Source organism: Onychomys torridus, chromosome 9, assembly GCF_903995425.1.
Source record: "Onychomys torridus chromosome 9, mOncTor1.1, whole genome shotgun sequence".
Taxonomy (NCBI): domain Eukaryota; kingdom Metazoa; phylum Chordata; class Mammalia; order Rodentia; family Cricetidae; genus Onychomys; species Onychomys torridus.
In genome coordinates, this window is record NC_050451.1 from 6,201,030 (window position 1) to 6,223,562 (window position 22,533).

General features: G+C 47.9%; 1 protein-coding gene and 1 pseudogene across 1 annotated transcript; both read left to right on the top strand.

Annotated features, from left to right (window-relative positions):
• Positions 1–505: 505 nt before the first annotated feature.
• Positions 506–9,608, top strand: LOC118591168 (protein FAM170B-like). Its single transcript, XM_036199281.1, has 3 exons — positions 506–620; positions 1,794–2,658; positions 9,584–9,608. The coding sequence occupies exons 1-3, from the start codon at positions 506–508 to the stop codon at positions 9,606–9,608; spliced, it is 1,005 nt and encodes a 334-aa protein (XP_036055174.1).
• Positions 9,609–12,304: 2,696 nt separating this feature from the next.
• Positions 12,305–14,378, top strand: LOC118590982 (annotated as a pseudogene).
• The last annotated feature ends 8,155 nt before the right edge of the window (positions 14,379–22,533 follow it).

A 22,533-nucleotide genomic window follows, 5' to 3' on the forward strand; every position in this document is an offset into this window, starting at 1 on the left:
CTTTTTTTTTTTCATTTTATGTGTGTAGATGTTTTGCCTGCCTCTATCTCTGCACTTTATGAGTGCAATACCCACAGAGGCCAGAAGGCGGCATCAGATTTCTTGGGGCTGGAATTACAGATGATGTTATGTGGGAATGAAATCTGTGTGCTTTGGAAGTATAGCCTGGGCGATTAATCCCTGAGCTACCTCCCCAATCCCTGTGCTTGGCTCTTTATGTTTGTACACATGCTTGAGAGCATGTGCCTGTGTTTGTGTTCCTGAGAATACACCAGGCCGAGAAGATCACAGAGGGAGATGAACTCACACTGGGGCCCTTTCCTGGTAACCTGGCAGGGACTTTACCCTTGCCAAGGGTCACAGAACAGACCCGTGTCACTGATGACATCACAGAATAAAGCCAGGATCCTAGTGATCATGTGGACACTCAGGCTGAGGCTGGCTGGAGGGCTTCACCACAGCCCACACCAGCTCTCACCTAGATTCTGGGTGCTGGTTTGAAGTCATGAAACACCATCTCAAGGAGCACAGGAGAGAACAGTCACCAATCAGTGGGATCACTGTCAGCATGGCCAGCCCAGAGTCCACAGAGGAGAGCGGGGAAGTGTGCTGGCCAGGTGGCCAATAGATGGAGAAGGGACAGGTTGGTCTCTGATGCTGTTGTCACAGGGGTGTGTTGCTCATACAAAGCAGATAGGGGAAGGGCTATGAAGAAAGTGATCTTCAGAGGAAGCTGGTACTTCCTAGGCTGTTGTGCATCTATGGGAGATATTTCAGAAGATATGTAGAGGAGAATGTAACTGTTCACTTTTAGGTATTGATTTTAATGTGTTTGAAAAAAATATTATGTCAACATCCTGTAAGTCCTGTAGTAATATGAACGTCCCTTTATAGTATGTGAATGTGAGCTAATCTAGAATGCCAACTCAGTGGCCACCAGGGTGTGTCTTCAGGCAGCACTTTAGGATAAGATCTGCTCTTGGCGCCAAGTGGCTCTGCCAGGCGTGCATGTCCTCTTTGCCTCCATTTCCTTGTCTGCTGGATAAAAATCCAAATAGTGAAATTCTGTAGGCTTGTTTTGAGTCTTAAAGGCATGCGCTTTGATGGTGACAGGGACATAGTGTGTGTCCACAGAGCAGGTGAGAGGTCCCTGTGACCCTGCTAGGTCACAGAGAAGCAGAAGCTGGGACATATGCTCAGTGGAAGCACAGCTCCATTCTCGATTTTCAAGTGGGTGTTATTGACCTGGTGTCTGCCTGTGTGACGTGTACTGTAGAAAGAACAGTGACACCGTTCATGTGAGTGGGAGCCATAGCCAAAGCACAAGAGATTATCATGACCCCAGAAGTTCCCTAAGGCACCCTTATGTCCTGTCTGCCCCTCCCGCTCTTGGTAATTGTTCTGTCTCTATAAGATTTGTTTTTTTTCTAGAATGTCTCCTAAGTGGAATTGTGATAGCTTCTTTTCATTTAGCAGCTGCATTATCTTTTGTGTCTATTCTGCACACATTCCTGGTTCATTTATTTTATCCACAAATACAACTGCATCCTGTGGTCGAACCACAGTCTACTTTTCAGTCAGCCAGGTGTTGGCCTTTTACACATCAGTTGATGAAATGCACACACTCTTTTATTCTAACCTCCTCATGAGATAACATTATGGTCATCTCTGATGAATAACAGGCACCTTCCCCAAAGCCACCAGAGTCTGTGTGATTCTGTGGGTGGCTTCTCAGGCAAGTTCTGTGTGGAGCCTTCTGAAAGCACTGATAAGACTGTCCTTCCACTTCTCAGGGACCATGAGGAGGAATGAGTCATCTCCACGGCCAGGGCCTGCCTTCCTTCCCGAGGACATCTACTTGGCAGCCCGGACACATGCAGTGCTGGGCTGGAGCAGCTCTCCGTCATCCCAGTCGTCCTCAGAGTACCAGTCCTATTCTCCGTACCAGTCCTGGACCTCCAGCAGGTTCGATGAGCAGCAGGATGCCCCACCCGAGAGCGTGTGTGCCCTGTACACCCACGTGCAGACTGTGCGTGGTGTGGCAGTGGCTTGGGAGACTGACGATGGCTTTGAGCCAGTCACCAGGAAGCCCCTCATCCGCGAGGCTGAGTTCATCAAGCGACAGCGGCGGAAAGGCTCCTCCTTCGAGATGGCCTCCAATACAGACCTGCACTGGGAGCTGGAAGCCTGCAAGCACTACTGCCCGCAGCCTGAGGACACTGTGGACTGCTGCCTGGAGGAGCTGCGAGCACCACCAGACTGGCTGGTCACCACCAACCATGGCCTTCGCTGCGTGGCCTGCTGCAGAGTCTTCCCCACACTGGAGACACTGCTGGAACATGCCCAGCATGGCATCCGAGAGGGCTTCAGCTGCCAGATATTCTTTGAGGAGATGCTGGAAAGGAGACGGGCCCGGGAACAAAGGCGGGACCAACAGTCTGTAGAGGAGGGGGAGAGCTCTTCTGACAGTAGTGATTGTTTCAAACCCACCACGAAGATGTTTCCGCAGCAGCAGCAGCAGCAGCAGCAGCAGCAGCAGCAGCAGGAGGAGCAGGAGCAGCAACAGGAGCAGGAGCAGCAGCAGCAGCAGCAGCAGCAGCAGCAGGAGCAGCAGCAGGAGCAGCAGCTGCCACCACAACCACAGCCGCAGCAGCCACAGCAGGAGCCAGAGCAGCAGCCACAGCAGCAGAAGCCACAGCAGCAGCCACAACAGCAGAAGCCACAGCAGCAGAAGCCACAGCTGCAGAAGGCACAGCTGCAGAAGCCTCAGCTGCAGAAGCCACAGCAGCAGCCACAGCTGCAGCAGCCACAGCTGCAGAAGCCACAGCTGCAGAAGCCACAGCAGCAAAAACAACATCCACAGCATCCACGTGGGAAGTAGACATTGGAGGTGAGGTGCCCACCCTCCCTCCAGCATCATGGGTTGCTGCTCCTTTTCCAGCCAGCAGGACCAGAGCCACCAGAGCAGGGGGAGAGGACCAAGGTGGTGGGGGAAGAAAGCCACCCATGTGGCCTGTGGAACAGTAAGGTAGGAGGGGCAGGAGTCTTTCCCCAAGGTGCAGCTTTCCACCAGAGTCCATTTCAAAACCTGAATTCAAAGAAGAGGGCGTCAAGAGTTTCTGATGGTGGATGCAAAGTAAGAAACACACAAGCAGGTGGCTATGGGGATTTGCATTTTTGCTGAAGGATCAAGAGCAGTCCATATCTGCTGTTCAAGCACTCGTGACTCACAGGGAGCCAACTGCAAATGAAGCTTCGGCCCTATTTTTTTCATTGTTAGGCATCTGTCATATGCCCTAATTCTATGTCTTATGTTATTGGAATTAAACTTGAATAAGACAAAGTGGTACGAAGTGTCTGAGTGAACCATGTGACCAGGTTGGGCACATAAATGGCTGTTGTGTAGATGACCAATTAACAGGTGTGGAGAGACATGCAGCTTTGCAGAAAATGGTGTTTGGGTCCTTCTGACCAGTCAGTCAGGTCTGCACCCTCCTAACCAGTACAAAAGCTACAGTCTGCAAACAAAGACACCAGCCAGGACCGCTGGGATAGGTATGTGACTGATGTGGCCCATGTAGCTTGAGTGACCCTTATTAAAAATGCTTGGAGGCCAAGCATTTCACAAACTTTCAGAAGTGGGACTGTTTGCATATAGTTAATGAAATATCTTGGGAATGGGACCCAAGTGTAAACAAAATCAATCTGTTTCATAAACACCATATACATGTATCCAGAAAGAAGTCTATTTAGCATCTGTACTGCCCTGCTTTTCATTGGGCTCAATCACATGAGGTCAAGTGTGAAGTTTTCCACTTGTGACATCATGTCGGGGTTCAGAAAGTTTCAGACTGGGGAGCAGTTCACAGTTTGGGTTTTGGTTTCTGGGGTTGGGGATGCTCAAGCTGTATGCAAGCTCCATGATGCCCATGACAAAGTCAACTACAAAGCGAAGGGTTAATCTCATCAAGAAAGTCCAAGGACCCAAGAGAAGGGGCCCTAAAACAAAGTGGTTGATCAGAAAGTGTTCATACATAGTATAAGTCAGGCAGAATACTATGCAAGAGAGTTTCACAAAGACAGCATTGCAGACACTGTGTGCTAAATGGTTCTTTGTGGAGGCCAGAAGTATTCCTTCCCATGACAATCAAAAGTATACCCAGGGAGTAACTGCTGTAGAGGTAAGATCGCTCCAGGTCAAGAACCCATGGGCTAGGCAAAATGAGGACCTTGGGGGAGAGAATGACTGAGTGCATTCTGAGAAGTGCCAGCCACTTGACCCAGCTGCAAGGCTGGAGGTATTGCTCCCCATACTTTCAGCGCTGACCAGGCACAGGAGCAAGAAGAAGATAAAATAATGAAAACAGGTGTAGGTGCTGTTTGGGGGACCATGAGGCCAGTGAGGGGTGAACTGATTAGAAAGAATGGCAAAGGTGCTTTTCCCTGACCTGCAGGGCCCTGCAGAGCTCGCCCGGGGCACTTTTCATCTGCCTCAGCACTACCAGGTTCATTTGCTATGCTCTAGCCGAACCGGCCTTTCTTAAAGTGTCTAAGACTTCAAACCTCACAGTCTTGGCACATGCACTCAAGTGGGATGTAGTTGCCTCCCTGTCTTCCGGCCGACAGGTTGCTCTTTGGAATTTTCTCAGTCACGTCCCCTTAGCTCATTCCTCATTCTATGCGCTGGTTTAGGAAGATGGATGTGACAGGATCAGGTCCACATGTTTAAAAACACAGTGTCAGGTGTAAGGATTGGGATAGTAGCAAAAGGAGAAAATGAGGAGGCGGGAAGGTTTGTAAGCCTAGCGCAGGAATCTCGGCCAATAAATGGCGAGGATTTGGATGGGACAAGAGGGATGAGTTCATTCAAGACCTATTTGGGGAATCAAGTAAAGGACTTGGAGTCTTCAGCTGATAGCAGGAAGTAATGTTTGCTGACTGATAGGGGAGACTTTGGTGGAAGACTGAAGTGTGTCTATGTGGACATGTGTGAACATGTGTGTGAGAGTGTTTGTGAGCATGCTGTATGCACCTTATGTGAAAAATTGACCTGGAAGTAATCTGTTTGGGGTTCTGCTGCCTGGGCGGTGGTAGTTAGGTCAAGTAGGGCTTGAGAGTGCAAATCATGGACCCTGAATTCCATATCGATTGGCCACATCAAGGAGCTCTTGACTGTTAAGCAAATGAGAACTGCATTTGAGAAAAAACCCTGGTGAAGATGGTGAAGGATGGAGAAGAGCTGTAGATGAATTTCTAAACAGTCTTATTAAATAAGTAACACAGAGCCAAATACAGATCAGAAGCAAGAGCCACCCAGAGTTAGCTTACCACTAGCAGTAGCTTCCCGAGAGAGAGAGAGAGAGAGAGAGAGAGAGAGAGAGAGAGAGAGAAGAGAGGAGAGAACGCTTCTAATGTCTGAGTTGTGTTTTTATTGCTTTCCTGTTCTGCTTTCTCATTGGCTCTAAACCCAACCCTATGACTTCCTCATCACTGCCTGTCTATACAGACCTTCAGGTCTCTATGGTTGGTACTGGGATTAAAGGCGAGTGTCACCACGTTTGGCTGTGTCCTTGACCACACAGAGACTGTGCCTGCCATGTGATCAGATTAAGGGCTTGGGCTACCCCTGCCTGACTGCTGTCCCTGGCTCGCTATGACCTCTGATCTCCAGGCAAACTTTATTTATTAACATACAAATAAAATCACATTTCAGCACAATTAAAATATCACCACAAAGAGCAGTATGGCTAGGGTCAAAGGATCCAGGTGATCTGGCAGCTGGAGGAATTCAAGGGAAATCCAGAGGACTGTAACTATGGAGTCTGGCTAGTATTTCACTGAGGGAGGTGACCTGGGATTTTCTCTGGGAGTGTGGTGGTAAATGTTAGAACTAAAAGAATGGAGTGGGGGTTGAGGAAAGAGGAGAAGATTATTAGGGTGCTGAAATGGTAAGACTGAGAAGCATCTAAAAGGGAGCTGGTTTGAAAGTTTACAGAATGCAGAAAAGTGGTACTTAAGAATGGAGATGATTTGTGATTACCCTACACTTGTATGGTTTAACTGAGACCATGATGTGCCCCATGGGCCTCATGTAGGATGTGTTCCCTCTGTTAGTTCCAGAGACTCCGCCATGAGGACCTAATCGGTTTTAAAAAAGGCTGTCTGAGTATACTTTGAAAAATGCTAGGTGATCTATATTTGTCTGAGTCATAGAAGAGCTATTTCTGAGGGGACTCAATCAGCTGACTGGGGCAGGTAGAACTCCAAGGACAATCTAAGGAAAGAGGAGACTGCTGAGTCAGAAAAACACTGTGAGAAGGGGGATATTTTTTATGTCAAATTCAGTGGGTGAAGAAACAAAGATCAGACATAGTAGTTCAAGTCTAGAGTGTCAACATTTAAAAGACATGTTTACATATGCTTAACCCTGATATTCTAAAGACTTTGCATTGTTTTAATTGCTTTATTCATATTAGACCACATGCATTCTCTACAACCCCACAAAATGTAGCTTCCAGCCTTATCTCTTTTTTGTTGGTGAGTGACCCAGGACTTCATCAAGGTCATATGGCTATGCATGCCAGAGTAAGGCTTTACTTACAGCAGCTTGGCTTCAAACCGTACTGTAATCATGACCTGAGACTCCAGCTTGGATGGGGAGACAGATGAAGGTGTCTAGGAAAGCATATATGTTCATCCTCACAGGCTGTGTTGCCTTTAGATTAAACAGCAGCTGCCAGATAACAGAGAAGAGATGAAGGGAATGTAGGACGAATAAAGGATGGCAGGTGATGTGGATGGGGAGAGGAAAAAACGATGCTCTGCACTGTGCCTGGTTCCTACAGATCACTTTGCAGAGATCTGGGACCTCCACATAAGACTAGATCCAGAGTGTGTTTTTCAAGGGACTGCAAACATTTGAAATGATGAATCACTTTAAACTCTATTTTCCCAAATCATAGGGGAAAGTAGAACTCATTTCCCAAAACTTACATAAAACTGATAACAAAGCCTGGCAAGGATGGCACTAAAATCAAATGATGTATTAATCTCATACAACACATATGACCATCAAATTTAACCAAGTATAAAAGGTGTAATTCACCTTGACTGAGTTCAGGTTATCCCTTGACTAAAGATAGTTAAACATTATTACATCTGGCAATAATTAGTATTGAAAGAACAATCATGAGTCTCTCAATAACTATGAAAAGGACATGATAGGCGACTCTCTTGAGTCCACGCCCACTCTGGGACATGCTCTACTGTGCACTTACACGTCCCCCTTTCTCCTAATCCCCATGCTTAAATCTATATTTAAACCCTTTCCTACTAAACTCCAGCCTTTCTGCAAAAAATATAAAAGATGACATGATAAGCAATAAGCAGACATAAACTCATATATTTGTGATCAATTGCTTTTTTGATACAGGCATCAGGCAAGATAATTCAATGAGGGAAAATTAATCTCTCCAGCAATTGAAAGCAGATACAACTGGGTATCTGCAGGCAAATAATGGAGCTCAGGGGTGAAGAGAAGACATAGTGGTTGAGAGCACTTGCTGTTCATGTAATGGTCCTAGGTTTAATTCTCAGCACTCACATGGCAACTTACAATTGCCTGTAGCTCCAAGGGACCTAATGCTACTTTCTGGTCTCCATGGGCACCTGAACACACGTGGTGCATATAAATGCACACACACACACACACACACACACACACACACACACAACACACACAAGTCTTTAAAAAAGAATGGAGTTGGATCTCATGTCATGCATACACACACACACCACACACACACACACACACAGGAACTATAAGGTGTAAAATCTGAGACTTGAAAATTTGTCTACATGGAACTAGATCTGGGAAAGTCAGTCTCCCATATTCCCAACTAATTTTTCTCTTCTGAAGAGGGCTGCTTCACACTCGGGGTAGTTGTTTTCTAATCCTTTTTGTTTGCCTTAGATCTGTTTAGAGCAGAATTCTACTTGGGGCTTTTGTGGAGAAGGGCCACATTTAGTTTTCACCAAGTGAGGTCATCACACATTTGATTGCTAGCAAGAGAGGCTCTCATTATGGAGTGGTGTTACATAGTCTGCTCGCACTGTGATTTATTTCACTGTTTCTTTCTGTTGCTGCCTTTCTGGATGTTTCCTGATTTTTTTTCTCTTTTTTTATCATTAGCCAAAGCTGAATCAGTATTTCTCATGTGTGCTATTTTACATAATGCAGATGTGGTCCTAGGAAAGAGATGATGGTAGCATGTACAGTGCAGAGCATGCCCACTGACATGATGGTCGTGTATACAGTGTGGAGCATGCCCACTGACATGAATGGTCATGTGTACAGTGTGGAGCATGCCCACTGACATGATGGTAGCGTGTACAGTGTGGAGCATGCCCACTGATATGGTCTGTGTACAGTGTGGAGCATGCCCACTGACATGATGGTAGTGTGTACAGTGTGGAGCATGCCCACTGACATGATGGTAGAATGTGCACTGTGGAGCATGCCCACTGACATGATGGTACATGTGTACAGTGTGGAGCATGCCCCCTGACATGATGGTAGCTGTGTACAGTGTGGAAGCATGCCCACTGACATGATGGTCTTGTGTACAGTGTGGAGATGCCCACTGACATGATGGTTCTTGTGTACAGTGTGGAGCATGCCCACTGACATGATGGTAGTGGTTGTACAGTGTGGAGCATGCCCACTGCTTGCATGATTTGTAGATGTACAGTGTGGAGCATGCCCACTGACATGCATGGTCATTGTGTACAGTGTGGAAGCATGCCCACTGACATGTGGTCATGTGTACAGTGTGGAGCATGCCCACTGACATGATGGTAGTGTTGTACAGTGTGGAGCATGCCCACTGAATGATGGTAGATGTGCAGTGGAGCATGCCCTGACATGATGTAGCATGTACAGTAGCAGCCCACTGACATGATGGTAGCGTGTACAGTGTGGAGCATGCCCACTGACATGATGGTCTTCGTGTACAGTGTGGAGCATGCCCACTGACATGATGGTCTTGTGTACAGTGTGGAGCATGCCCACTGACATGATGGTCACGTGTACAGTGTGGAGCATGCCCACTGACATGATGGTCATGTGTACAGTGTGGAGCATGCCCACTGGCATGATGGTAGTGTTGTACAGTGTGGAGCATGCCACTGCATGATGGTTGTGTACAGTGTGGAGCATGCCCACTGACATGATGTTGTACTGTGGCCGTGCATGTGGTGTTACAGTGTGGAGCATGCCCACTGACATGATGGTTTGCATGTACAGTGTGGCGCAGCCATGCATGCGTCAGGGGCAATGCAGACATGAATGGTAAGCATGTACAGTGTGGAGCATCGCCACTGACATGATGGTGTGGTGTACAGTGTGGAGCATGCCCACTGACATGATGGTCATGTGTACTTGGAGCATGCCTGCATGATGGTCTGTGTACAGTGTGGAGCATGCCCACTGGCATGAAATGTAGTGTGTCAGTTGGAGCATGCATGACATGTGGTCTGTGTACAGTGTGGAGCATGCCCACTGACATGATGGTCTTGTGTACAGTGTGGAGCATCGCATGGAGATGTGATGGCTGAAATGTGAAGTTTTCTGTGTAGTGGGCTTGCCCCCAAACTTCACCAGCCCTTGCCATCCTCGTCTTCCTCATTTCGCCTCTTCTAAGCAGAGACTGATGCAGTAGACAAGTGAGCTTTAAGCGGCTAATGATGGCTACATGGAATGGCTTCTCATACATCTCAGCTTCCTATTTCATTCTGGAGACAATGCCTATTAACTTCTTTTAGTGCTTTTTCATTTTCATTTAGCTAGGGCATAGAGAAATGGAACTACAACTTGAAGTTTTGTTTTTTGCATTTTTTTTTTTTTTTGAGATAGGATCCCAGTTTAGGCTTTAAATTCTGATTTTGCTAACATCTAATTTCACAAATGCTGGCACTCTAGGTAGATAACACCACTGTGAGCAGTAAGAGATCAGTTGAACACTGATGTCACAACAAGATAAAGATGACAAGTGGGTATCGAGAATGGCTCAGTGGGTAAAGGTAACAGCTACCAAGACTGAACCTGAGGTCAATCCCCGGACCCACCAGGCACGGAAGGAGAGAACTGATTTCTCGTAGTTGTCCCTTACTTCCACACTCATGCCATGACACATGTGTACCCCCTTTCCCTGCCCCCACTCGCAGCACAAAAATAAATAAACAAAAATATAAATAAAAATCTAAAATAAAAAAGACCCATAGTGCTTGTGTGAACAGATACTGCTTAGTAAAGCCCCCTAAAATTGCAACACATTATTGTTCTCTCTCTGCACACTTACTGTTAAAACATAACTTCTGAGCTGTATGAAGAATATTCTAGTTGTTTCCACATGAGGTGGGACCTAAGTTCATCTTTTCCTAGTACAGAATACATTTTCAGGATCATTTGCTGGCCCAGTTGTCTTTCTGCCAGAAAGTTGTTACTTGCGTTATCACTTAAATGTTCTAACTGTCCTCTGCCATTGTGGATTCAAATGTTATGGGGTATCCTTTGTTTCTCAGAAGACATGCCTTTCTTTACGTGGAAAGAAGGGGCTTGCAGATTCCTCTTTCAAAACCGTGAACTCGTTGCAGGTGTGACTTCCTGGCTCAGGAGTTTGCCAGGATGCTGGATGTGTGTGGGTGATGTTAGGTTGCTTTGGGAATATTGGGTTCTTATAAAATCCATCACCTTTTATAACTGCTGAGACATCTAGAACTCAAAGGACTGAACGCTGGTGAGATTGAGCAACTGAGTGGGCCTGCTGCAAATGCCAGGCTTGCCTGGAGGAGGGGGCCGGCGGGTGGGCAGCAGGACTTGGGCTAGGCTGATTGTAAAGTGGAGATTCCCTAAAGTCTTTATGCAAGAAGAACAGCATGTCTGGGAGCTTCAGGGCTTTGGGTATAAGAGAGCAGCCAGCTGGCAGGAGGTAGGTTATGGCCTAGTCAGCTCAACATATTCATTGTTTAGTCCTAAATTTGGCAGGTACTCGCTGCGTGGCACTTGTAAATGTGTTGATGGTGCTTAGTATGAGCCATGTAATGAGAAAGATGAAGGACCATCTCAGAGTTTACATCTGGAGAGGCTGGGTCCTGGTGTGGTGGCAATCCCACCACTCAGGACATAAGGTGAGATGATGGGTAGTTTGAGGCCAATGTAGGCTGGCTCAGGGTTGACTTCAGCTACATGCGGGAGATCCTGTCTTCAAAACAAACAGGAAAGATAATTGTGTGTGTATATGTGTGGCTAATGTCATCAAGAAAAACAAAGATCTTAGGACTTGGGACCGACAGGGATGACAGAGTCAAGAGCCCCAAGCCCAGGAGAGGAGGCTTCCAAGCACGTGTGTGGGCATCCAACAGAGGAGGCAAAGCTACAGGAAGTTGGGCAAGGTGTGCAGAAAGGGAGTGGCACAGTGGTGCTGGGAAGCCTAAACTGGCCAGGTGGGCGCTTTAGAAACAAGCTTCTGACAAACTGTTTCAGTGAGGTGAAGTCAGGCCATGCTGATGTTAGGTGATGGCTGTCCATTTGTGAGTGCATATCTATGATTCCGTTCATATGGTGTAGATCATGTGCATGGATGTGTGTCTCTGTGGTGAAATATGCTTATGTGTGTGTCTGTCTGTGTGAATGCCTGTCAACATATACTAATTGTAACCATGTCTGTGTGGACGTTCACATTTATGTGTGTAAGAACTTAACATATTTGGACTTTTTTTTTTCATTTTATGTGTGTAGATGTTTTTTGCCTGCCTCTATCTCTGGCACTTTATGAGTGCAATACCCACAGAGGCCAGAAGGCGGCATCATCAGATTTCTTGGGGCTGGAATTACAGATGATGTTATGTGGGAATGAAAATCTGTGTGCTTTGGAAGTATAGCCTGGGCGATTAATCCCTGAGCTACCTCCCCCAATCCCTGTGCTTGGCTCTTTATGTTTGTACACATGCTTGAGAGCATGTGCCTGTGTTTGTGTTCCTGAGAATACACCAGGCCGAGAAGATCACAGAGGGAGATGAACTCACACTGGGGCCCTTTCCTGGTAACTCTGGCAGGGACTTTACCCTTGCCAAGGGTCACAGAACAAGACCCGGTGTCACTGATGAACATCACAGAAATAAAAGCCAGGATCCTAGTTGATCATCGTGGACACTCAGGCTGAGGCTGGCTGGAGGGCTTCACCAACAGCCCACACCAGCTCTCACCTAGATTCTGGGTGCTGGTTTGAAGTCATGAAACCACCATCTCAAGGAGCACAGGAGAGAACAGTCACCAAATACAGTGGGATCACTGTCCAGCATGGCCAGCCCAGAGTCCACAGAGGGAGAGCGGGAGTGTGCTGGCCAGGTGGCCAATAGATGGAGAAGGGACAGTTGGTCCTCTGATGCTGTTGTCACAGGGGTGTGTTGCTCATACAAAGCAGATAGGGGAAGGGCTATGAAGAAAGTGATCTTCAGAGGAAGCTTGGTACTTCCTAGGCTGTTGTGCATCTATGGGAGATATTTCAGAAGATATGTAGAGGAGAATGTAACTGTTCACTTTTAGGTATTGATTTTAATGTGTTTGAAAAAAAATATTATGTCACATCCTGTAAGTCCTGTAGTAATTGAACATCCCTTTATAGTATGTGAATGTGAGCTAATCTAGAATGCCAACTCAGTGGCCACCAGGGTGTGTCTTCAGGCAGCACTTTAGGAATAAGATCTGCTCTTGGCGCCAAGTGGCTCTGCCAGGCGTGCATGTCCTCTTTGCCTCCATTTCCTTGTCTGCTGGATAAAATCCAAATAGGGAAATTCTGTAGCTTGTTTTGAGTCTTAAAGGCATGCGCTTTGATGGTGACAGGGACATAGTGTGTGTCCCACAGAGCAGGTGGAGGTCCCTGTGACCCTGCTAGTCACAGAGAAGCAGAAGCTGGGACATATGCTCAGTGGAAGCACAGCTCCATTTCTCGGATTTTCAAGTGGGTGTTATTGACCTGGTGTCTGCCTGTGTGGACGTGTACTGTAGAAAGAACAGTGACACCGTTCATGTGAGTGGGAGCCATAGCCAAAGCACAAGAGATTATCATGACCCCAGAAGTTTCCCTAAGGCACCCTTATGTCCGTCTGCCCCTCCCGCTCTTGGTAATTGTTCTGTCTCTATAAGATTTGTTTTTTTTCTAGAATGTCTCCTAAGTGGAATTGTGATAGCTTCTTTTCATTTAGCAGCTGCATTATCTTTTGTGTCTATTCTGCACACATTCCTGGTTCATTTATTTTAATCCACAAATACAACTGCATCCTGTGGTCGAACCACAGTCAACTTTTTCAGTCAGCCAGGTGTTGGCCTTTTACACATCAGTTGATGAAATGCACACACTCTTTTATTCTAACCTCCTCATGAGATAACATTATGGTCATCTCTGATGAATAACAGGCACCTTCCCCAAAGCCACCAGAGTCTGTGTGATTCTGTGGGTGGCTCTCTAGGCAAGTTCTGTGTGGAGCCTTCTGAAAGCACTGAATAAGACTGTCCTTCCACTTCTCAGGGACCATGAGGAGGAATGAGTCATCTCCCGGCCAGGGCCTGCCTTCCTTCCCGAGGACATCTACTTGGCAACCCGGACACATGCAGTGCTGGGCTGGAGCAGCTCTCCGTCATCCCAGTCGTCCTCAGAGTACCAGTCCTATTCTCCGTACCAAGTCCTGGACCTCCAGCAGGTTTCGATGAGCAGCAGGATGCCCACCGAGAGCGGTGTGTGCCCTGTACACCCACGTGCAGACTGTGCGTGGTGTGGCAGTGGCTTGGGAGACTGACGATGGCTTTGAGCCAGTCACCAGGAAGCCCTCATCCGCGAAGGCTGAGTTCATCAAGCGACAGCGGCCGGAAAGGCTCCTCCTTCGAGAATGGCCTCCAAGTACAGACCTGCACTGGGAGCTGGAAGCCCTGCAAGCACTACTGCCCGCAGCCTGAGGACACTGTGGACTGCTGCCTGAGGGAGCTGCGAGCACCACCAGACTGGCTGGTCACCACCAACCATGGCCTTCGCTGCGTGGCCTGCTGCAGAGTCTTCCCCCACACTGGAGACCACTGGCTGGAACATGCCCAGCATGGCAATCCGAGAGGGCTTCAGCTGCCAGATATTCCTTCGAGGAGATGCTGGAAAGGAGACGGGCCCGGGAAAAAGGCGGAACCAACAGTCTGTAGAGGAGGGGGAGAGCTCTTCGACAGTAGTGCATTTGTTTTCAAACCCACCACGAAGATGTTTCCGCAGCAGCAGCAGCAGCAGCAGCAGCAGCAGGAGCAGGAGGAGCAGGAGCAGCAACAGGAGCAGGAGCAGCAGCAGGCAGCAGCAGCAGAGCAGCAGCAGGAGCAGCGCAGGAAGCAGCAGCTGCCAACAACCACACAGCCGCAGCAGCCACCAGCAGGAGCCCAGAGCAGCAGCACAGCGCAAAGCACAGCAGCAGCCACAGCACACAGAAGCCACAGCAGCAGAAGCCACAGCTGCGAAGGCACAGCTGCAGAAAGCCTCAGCTGCAGAAGCCACGCAGAAGCCACAGCGCAGCAGCCACAGCTGCAGAAGCCACAGCTGCAGAAGCCACAGCAGCAAAAACAACATCCACAGCATCCACGTGGGAAAGTAGACATTGGAGGTGAGGTGCCCACCCTCCTCCAGCATCATGGGTTGCTGCTCCTTTTCCAGCCAGCAAGGACCAGAGCCACCAGAGCAGGGGAGAGGACCAAGGTGGTGGGGGAAGAAAGCCCACCCATGTGGCCTGTGGAACAGTAAGGTAGAGGGGCAGGACGTCTTTCCCCAAGGTGCAGCTTTCCACCAGAGTCCCATTTCAAAAACCCTGAATTCAAAAGAAGAAGGGCGTCAAGAGTTTCTGATGGTGGATGCAAAGTAAGAAACACACAAGCAGGTGGCTATGGGGATTTGCATTTTTGCTGAAGGATCAAGAGCAGTCCATATCTGCTGTTCAAGCACTCGTGAACTCACAGGGAGCCAACTGCAAATGAAGCTTCGGCCCTATTTTTTTCATTGTTAGGCATCTGTCCATATGCCCTAATTCTATGTCTTATGTTAATTGGAATTAAACTTGAATAAGACTAAAGTGGTACGAAGTGTCCTGAGTGAACCATGTACCAGGTTGGGCACATAAATGGCTGTTGTGTAGATGACCAATTAACAGGTGTGGAGAGACATGCAGCTTTGCAGAAAATGGTGTTTTGGGTCCTTCTGACCAGTCAGTCCAGGTCTGCACCCTCCTAACCAGTACAAAAGCTACAGTCTGCAAACAAAAGACACCAGCCAGGACCGCTGGGATAGGTATGTGACTGATGTGGCCCAATGTGCTTGAGTGACCCCTTATTAAAAATGCTTGGAGGCCAAGCATTTCCAAAACTTTCAGAAGTGGGACTTGTTTGCAATATAGTTAATGAAATATCTTGGGAATGGGACCCAAGTGTAAACAAAATCAATCCTGTTTCATAAACACCATATACATGTATCCAGAAAAGAAGTCTATTTAGCATCTGTACTGCCCTGCTTTTCATTGGGCTCAATCACAATGAGGTCAAGTGTGAAGTTTTCCACTTGTGACATCATGTCGGGGTTCAGAAAGTTTTCAGACTGGGAGCCAGTTCACAGTTTGGGTTTTGGTTTCTGGGGTTGGGGATGCTCAAGCTGTATGCAAGCTCCCATGATGCCCATGACACAGTCAACTACAAAGCGAAGGGTTAATCTCATCAAGAAAGTCCAAGGACCCAAGAGAAGGGGCCCTAAAACAAAGTGGTTGATCAGAAAAGTGTTCATACATAGTATATAAGTCAGGCAGAATACTATGCAAGAGAGTTTCACAAAGACAGCATTGCAGACACTGTGTGCTAAATGGGTTCTTGTGGAGGCCAGAAGTATTCCTTCCCATGACAATCAAAAGTATACCCAGGGAGTAACTGCCGTAGAGGTAAGATCGCTCCAGGTTCAAGAACCCATGGGCTAGGCCAAAATGAGGACCTTGGGGAGAGAAATGACTGAGTGCATTCTGAGAAGTGCCAGCCACTTGACCCAGCTGCAAGCTGGAGGTATTGCTCCCCATACTTTCAGCGCTGACCAGGCACAGGTGCAAGAGGAATAAAATAATGAAACAGGTGTAGGTGCTGTTTGGGGACCATGAGGCCAGTGAGGGGTGAACTGATTAGAAGAATGGCAAAGGTGCTTTTCCCCTGACCTGCAGGGCCCTGCAGAGCTCGCCCGGGGCACTTTTCATCTGCCTCAGCACTACCAGGTTCATTTGCTATGCTCTAGCCAACGGCCCTTTTCTTAAAGTGTCTAAGACTTCAAACCTCACAGTCTTGGCACACTGCACTCAAGTGGGATGTAAGTTGCCCTCCCTGTCTTCCCGGCCGACAGGTTTGCTCTTGTGAATTTTTCTCAGTCACGTCCCTTAGCTCATTCTCATTCTATGCGCTGGTTTAGGAAGATGGATGTGACAGGATCAGGTCACATGTTTAAACAACAGTGTCGGGTGTAAGGATTGGGATAGTAGCAAAAGGAGAAAATGAGAAGGCGGGAAGGTTTGTAAGCCTAGCGCAGGAATCCTCGGCCAATAATGGCGAGGATTTGGATGGGACAAGAGGGATGAAGTTCATTCAAGACCTATTTGGGGAATCAAGTAAAGGACTTGGAGTCTTCAGCTGATAGCAGGAAGTAATGTTTGCTGACTGATAGGGGAGACCTTTGGTGGAAGATTGAAGTGTGTCTATGTGGACATGTGTGAACATGTGTGTGAGAGTGTTTTGAGCATGCTGTATGACCTTAATGGTGAAAAAATTGACCTGGAAGTAATCTGTTTGGGGTTCTGCTGCCTGGGCGGTGGTAGTTAGGTCAGTAGGGCTTGAGAGTGCAAATCATGGACCTGAATTCCATATCGATTGGCCACATCAAGGAGCTCTTGACTGTTAAGCAAATGAGACTGCATTTGAGAAAAACCCTGGTGAAGATGGTGAAGGATGGAGAAGAGCTGTAGAATGAATTTCTAAACAGTCTTATTAATAAGTAACACGAGCCAAATACAGATCAGAGCAAGAGCCACCCAGAGTTAGGCTTACCACTAGCAGTAGCTTCCCGAGAGAGAGAAGGAACGAATAACACAAGAGTGAGGTCATCTTTAGACTCTATACTGCTGCCCATACCTGGCCCAGTTTCTGGCCGCTGACACTTGCCCCTCTTCCTTGGGTGCTAGGTCTTGCTTTGAGGAGGGGCCCCAGAAGTCCTCACTGCTGGGAGGTGTTTACCTTTCAGCGGGAAGAAAGGGTCCCTTTTACACTGTGGCTTGGCCACAGAAATCCCCAAGCACACAGCTGGAGCACGGACGGCCACACCAGGCATGGGCACACTATTCCTGGCTCTGGTTGTGTGGGGTGGCTGATCTGACGCTCCCGTAGCCTATTTCAAAGCACAAGTCTCACTGGAATTAGAAGCCCAGGCAAGGCAAGTGTGGAATCTCTGCTTCCTGCCTGGCTGTGGCTGCTTTGCTTCCTGTCGCCTTCTCAGCTGAGAAGATCCGAGGCAGGGAGGAGCAGAGTTTGGAAGAAAGGGTAGGAAAATACTGCAGACTTTCTGGACCAGGCTTACAGCTCACATGCGATGTGTGCAGAGTGTTGGCCAAGAGACGGCCAGAGCTCCAAGAAAATGCTGTGCTGGGCCTTTTGGGGCTTTGCACACCACCCTTCCTGGCTGCCTCAGAGAAGCAGAGAGGTTCCTGGCAAGACTGAAGACCCAGCTGGAAGCCTTTGGAGCTGAGGTGGGGGGCAAGGGGTGGGGCTGGAGAGGACTGAGCAGCGCCATCAGAGTGTTGTCTGCCCAGTGTCTGCGTGGAGGAAGTGAAGGTCAGGAGCAGTCCGAAGGCCCTGTGACGGTGAAGGACAATTGCATGCTATTTGTAGAGTTTAAGCAACCTAGGAAGCAACCTCGTGTGCCACACTAGGACAGCCTAGCAGAGCCCTTGCCCTGCACACCTAGGGGGTCAGAACCCTCCACAGACCTCCCACCATGCCTCAGCCTCCATATGTGTAAGAAGTGTGAACAGTGCCTTCCTGTTGGTACCAGGGACAGGATTGCAAAGGTCACATGGAGATTCTGGGAGGAGGGGAGGATCTGACTAGAAAGTCTGGGAAACATTCTTCTGACTAGAAACTGTGAGACTCAGGACAAAACCAAATGTCTATCAATCTTGTCATCCAGCTGGCAGTTTCCTGTGAGATGGGGTTTGTGGTGCTGAAGCCACTGACAGGAACACTGGGTCTGAACAGAAGGGCACATTGCAGAAGTGTCCTCCCAGGCTGTCCTAGAAAACCCTAATGATCGCCTGGTTCTTAGTTGTCACCTGCTTCCGAAATTCCCTGATGGGCCCAGGGAGACCTACAGAGCCAGATGCTGGCCAGTGAGCCCTTTCATCTGGACATATTTAAACACTACAGGGAACATCAATGCCTACTGAATCTTTGTAGCTGGGTAACATATTGCCCTCTAATATAGTGCACAAGAAACAAGCCCCACTTATTGGGGGCTGAGAATTCAAACAGGGCAAGGAGAAGATATCCAGGGCCCCACCTGGACCACAGCTGGGCAGCATGGTCGTTTAAAGATAGTCTGGCTCTTGCATCAAGTGGTTGATAGAGACCCACAGAGGCTGCTGCCTGGACTGTCTGTGTGGCCTTTCCACATGCTCTGAGCGTTCTCAAAGCATGGTGGATGACTGGAAAGGAGAGAGGGGAGGGTGGAGAGGAGGCCTCCTTTGCTAGCCTAGCACTGGTCATTGACAAGCTCCTCTCCTCCACACTGTCCTGTCTGAGCCAACTACAGAATCTACCCTGGCTCAGCCTGCAGGACCAGCTTCAGCTGGTGTGGCATCTGCGGTGTCTGGAATGAAAAGTGTTTCCTGTAGGCTCATGTTCCAACACTTGGCCCCACTTGTGAGGGCTCTCTGAGGAAATGATGGGACCTTTGGGGTGTCTTAGAGTTTCTCTTGCTCTGGTAAACACCATGACCATAAGCAGCTTGAGGAGGAAAGAGTTCATTCTGCTTACACTTCCATGTCACAGTCCGTCAGGAAGGAAGTTAGGGCAGGAATCCAAGGCAGGAGTCTGGGTGCAGAAGCTGAAGTAGAGACCCTGCAGGAACATTGCTTTCTGGCTTGCTCCTCATGGCTTGATCATACAACTCAGGACCACATGCCCAGGGGTAGCACCGCCTCTGTGGATTGGACCCTCCCACATCTATCATTAATCAAGACACCACAGACTTGCCTACCAGCCAATCTTAGGGAGGCATTTTCTCACTTGTAGAGTCCTTTTTGCCAAGTGGACAGAGAACTAGCTAACACAGAGGTGGAGACTTGCTGGAGGAAGAGGGTAGGCTTGGGACATGCATAGTCTGTCTTGGTCTATTCCCTGTTCTTTCTCTCTGCTTCCCCTGTGTGTATGAAAATGTGATCAGCCAGCTGCACATGCTGTCGTACATTCAACTGCTGCAGATTCTGACCCCCTGGAACTATACACCAAAACAAATCCTTTCTTCACTAAGATCATGCTTTAGGTCATGGCATTTTATCATGCCAACAAAAAATTCACTAGTCCACTATCTGGGAAAGTCAGTCTCCCATAGTCCAACTAATTTTTCTCTCTGAAGAGGGCTGCTCACACTCGGGTATGTTGTTTTCTAATCCTTTTTGTGCCTTTAGATCTGTTTAGAGCAGAATTCTACTTGGGGCTTTTGTGGAGAAGGGCCCACATTTAGTTTTCACCCAAGTGAGGTCATCACTACATTTGATTGCTAGCAAGAGAGGCTCTCATTATGGAGTGGTGTTACATAGTCTGCTCGCACTGTGATTTATTTCACTGTTTCTTTCTGTTGCTGCCTTTCTGGATGTTTCCTGATTTTTTTTCTCTTTTTATCATTAGCCAAAGCTGAAATCAGTATTTCTCATGTGTGCTATTTTACATAATGCAGATGTGGTCCTAGGAAAGAGATGATGGTAGCATGTACAGTGCAGAGCATGCCCACTGACATGATGGTCGTGTATACAGTGTGGAGCATGCCCACTGACATGATGGTAGCGTGTACAGTGTGGAGCATGCCCACTGACATGATGGTAGCGTGTACAGTGTGGAGCATGCCCACTGACATGATGGTAGCGTGTACAGTGTGGAGCATGCCCACTGACATGATGGTAGCGTGTACAGTGTGGAGCATGCCCACTGACATGATGGTCATGTGTACAGTGTGGAGCATGCCCACTGACATGATGGTAGTGTGTACAGTGTGGAGCATGCCCACTGACATGATGGTCTTGTGTACAGTGTGGAGCATGCCCACTGACATGATGGTAGTGTGTACAGTGTGGAGCATGCCCACTGACATGATGGTAGTGTGTACAGTGTGGAGCATGCCCACTGACATGATGGTAGTGTGTACAGTGTGGAGCATGCCCACTGACATGATGGTCATGTGTACAGTGTGGAGCATGCCCACTGACATGATGGTCTTGTGTACAGTGTGGAGCATGCCCACTGACATGATGGTAGTATGTGCAGTGTGGAGCATGCCCACTGACATGATGGTAGTGTGTACAGTGTGGAGCATGCCCACTGGCATGATGGTAGCATGTACAGTGTGGAGCATGCCCACTGACATGATGGTAGTGTGTACAGTGTGGAGCATGCCCACTGACATGATGCTCTTGTGTACAGTGTGGAGCATGCCCACTGACATGATGGTCTTGTGTACAGTGTGGAGCATGCCCACTGACATGATGGTAGCATGTACAGTGTGGAGCATGCCACTGACATGATGGTCGTGTACAGTGTGGACATGCCCACTGACATGATGGTCTTGTGTACAGTGTGGAGCATGCCCACTGGCATGATGGTAGTGTGTACAGTGTGGCATGCCACTGACATGATGGTCTTGTGTACAGTGTGGAGCATGCCCATGACATGATGGTCTTGTGTACAGTGTGGAGCATGCCCACTGACATGATGGTAGCATGTACAGTGTGGAGCATGCCCACTGACATGATGGTAGCATGTACAGTGTGGAGCATGCCCACTGACATGATGGTAGCGTGTACAGTGTGGAGCATGCCACTGACATGATGGTTGTGTACAGTGTGGAGCATGCCCACTGACATGATGGTCTTGTGTACAGTGTGGAGCATGCCCACTGACATGATGGTCTTGTGTACAGTGTGGAGCATCCCATGGAGAGATGTGATGGCTGAAATGTGAAGTTTCTGTGTTAGTGGGCTGTCCCCCAACTTCACCAGCCCTTGCCATCCTCAGTCTTCCTCATTTCGCCTCTTCTAAGCAGAGACTGATGCAGTAGACAAGTGAGCTTTTAAGCGGCTAATGATGGCTACATGGAATGGCTTCTCATACATCTCAGCTTCCTATTTCATTCTGGAGACAATGCCTATTAACTTCTTTTAGCTTTTCATTTCATTTAGCTAGGGCATAGAGAAATGGAACTACAACTTGAAGTTTTGTTTTTTGCATTTTTTTTTTTTTTGAGATAGGATCCCAGTTTAGGCTTTAACTTCTGATTTTGCTAACTCTATTTCTCAAATGCTGGCACTCTAGGTAGATAACACCACTGTGAGCAGTAAGAGATCAGTTGAACACTGATGTTCACAGATAAAGAATGACAAGTGGGTATCGGAGATGGCTCAGTGGGTCAAAGGTAACACTACCAAGACTGACAACCTGAGGTCAATCCCCGGAACCCACCAGGCACGGAAGGAGAGAACTGATTCTGTAAGTTGTCCCCTTAACTTCCACAACTCATGCATGACACATGTGTACCCCCTTTCCCTGCCCCCACTCGCAGCACAAAAATAAATAAACAAAATATAATAAAAATCTAAAATAAAAAGACCCATAGTGCTTGTGTGAACAGATACTGCTTAGTAAAGCCACCCTAAAATTGCATACACATTATTGTTCTCTCTGCACACTTACTGTTAAAACATAACTTCTGAGCTGTATGAAGAATATTCTAGTTGTTCCACATGAGGTGGGACCTAAGTTCATCTTTTCTAGTACAGAATACAAATTTTCAGGATCATTTGCTGGCCCAGTTGTCTTTTCCGCCAGAAAGTTGTTACTTGCGTTATCACTTAAATGTTCTAACTGTCCTCTGCCATTGTGGATTCAAATGTTATGGGGTATCCTTTGTTTCTCAGAAGACATGCCTTTCTTTACGTGGAAAGAAGGGGCTTGCAGATTCCTCTTTCAACCGTGAACTCGTTGCAGGTGTGACTTCCTGGCTCAGGAGTTTGCCAGGATGCTGGATGTGTGTGGGTGATGTTAGGGTTGCTTTGGGAATATTGGGGTTCTTATAAATCCATCACCTTTTATAACTGCTGAGAATCTAGAACTCAAAGGACTGAAGCTGGTGAGATTGAGCAACTGAGTGGGCCTGCTGCAAATGCCAG

Bases quoted from the DNA above. Each gene is read 5' to 3' on its own strand.
- LOC118591168 (XM_036199281.1), top strand. From the start codon at position 506: ATGAAACACCATCTCAAGGAGCACAGGAGAGAACAGTCACCAATCAGT. The intron at 621-1,793 runs GCCAATAGATGG...TCCACTTCTCAG, and splicing joins GGAAGTGTGCTGGCCAGGTG to GGACCATGAGGAGGAATGAG. The intron at 2,659-9,583 runs GCAGGAGCCAGA...TCTTGTGTACAG, and splicing joins CCACAGCCGCAGCAGCCACA to TGTGGAGCATCGCATGGAGA.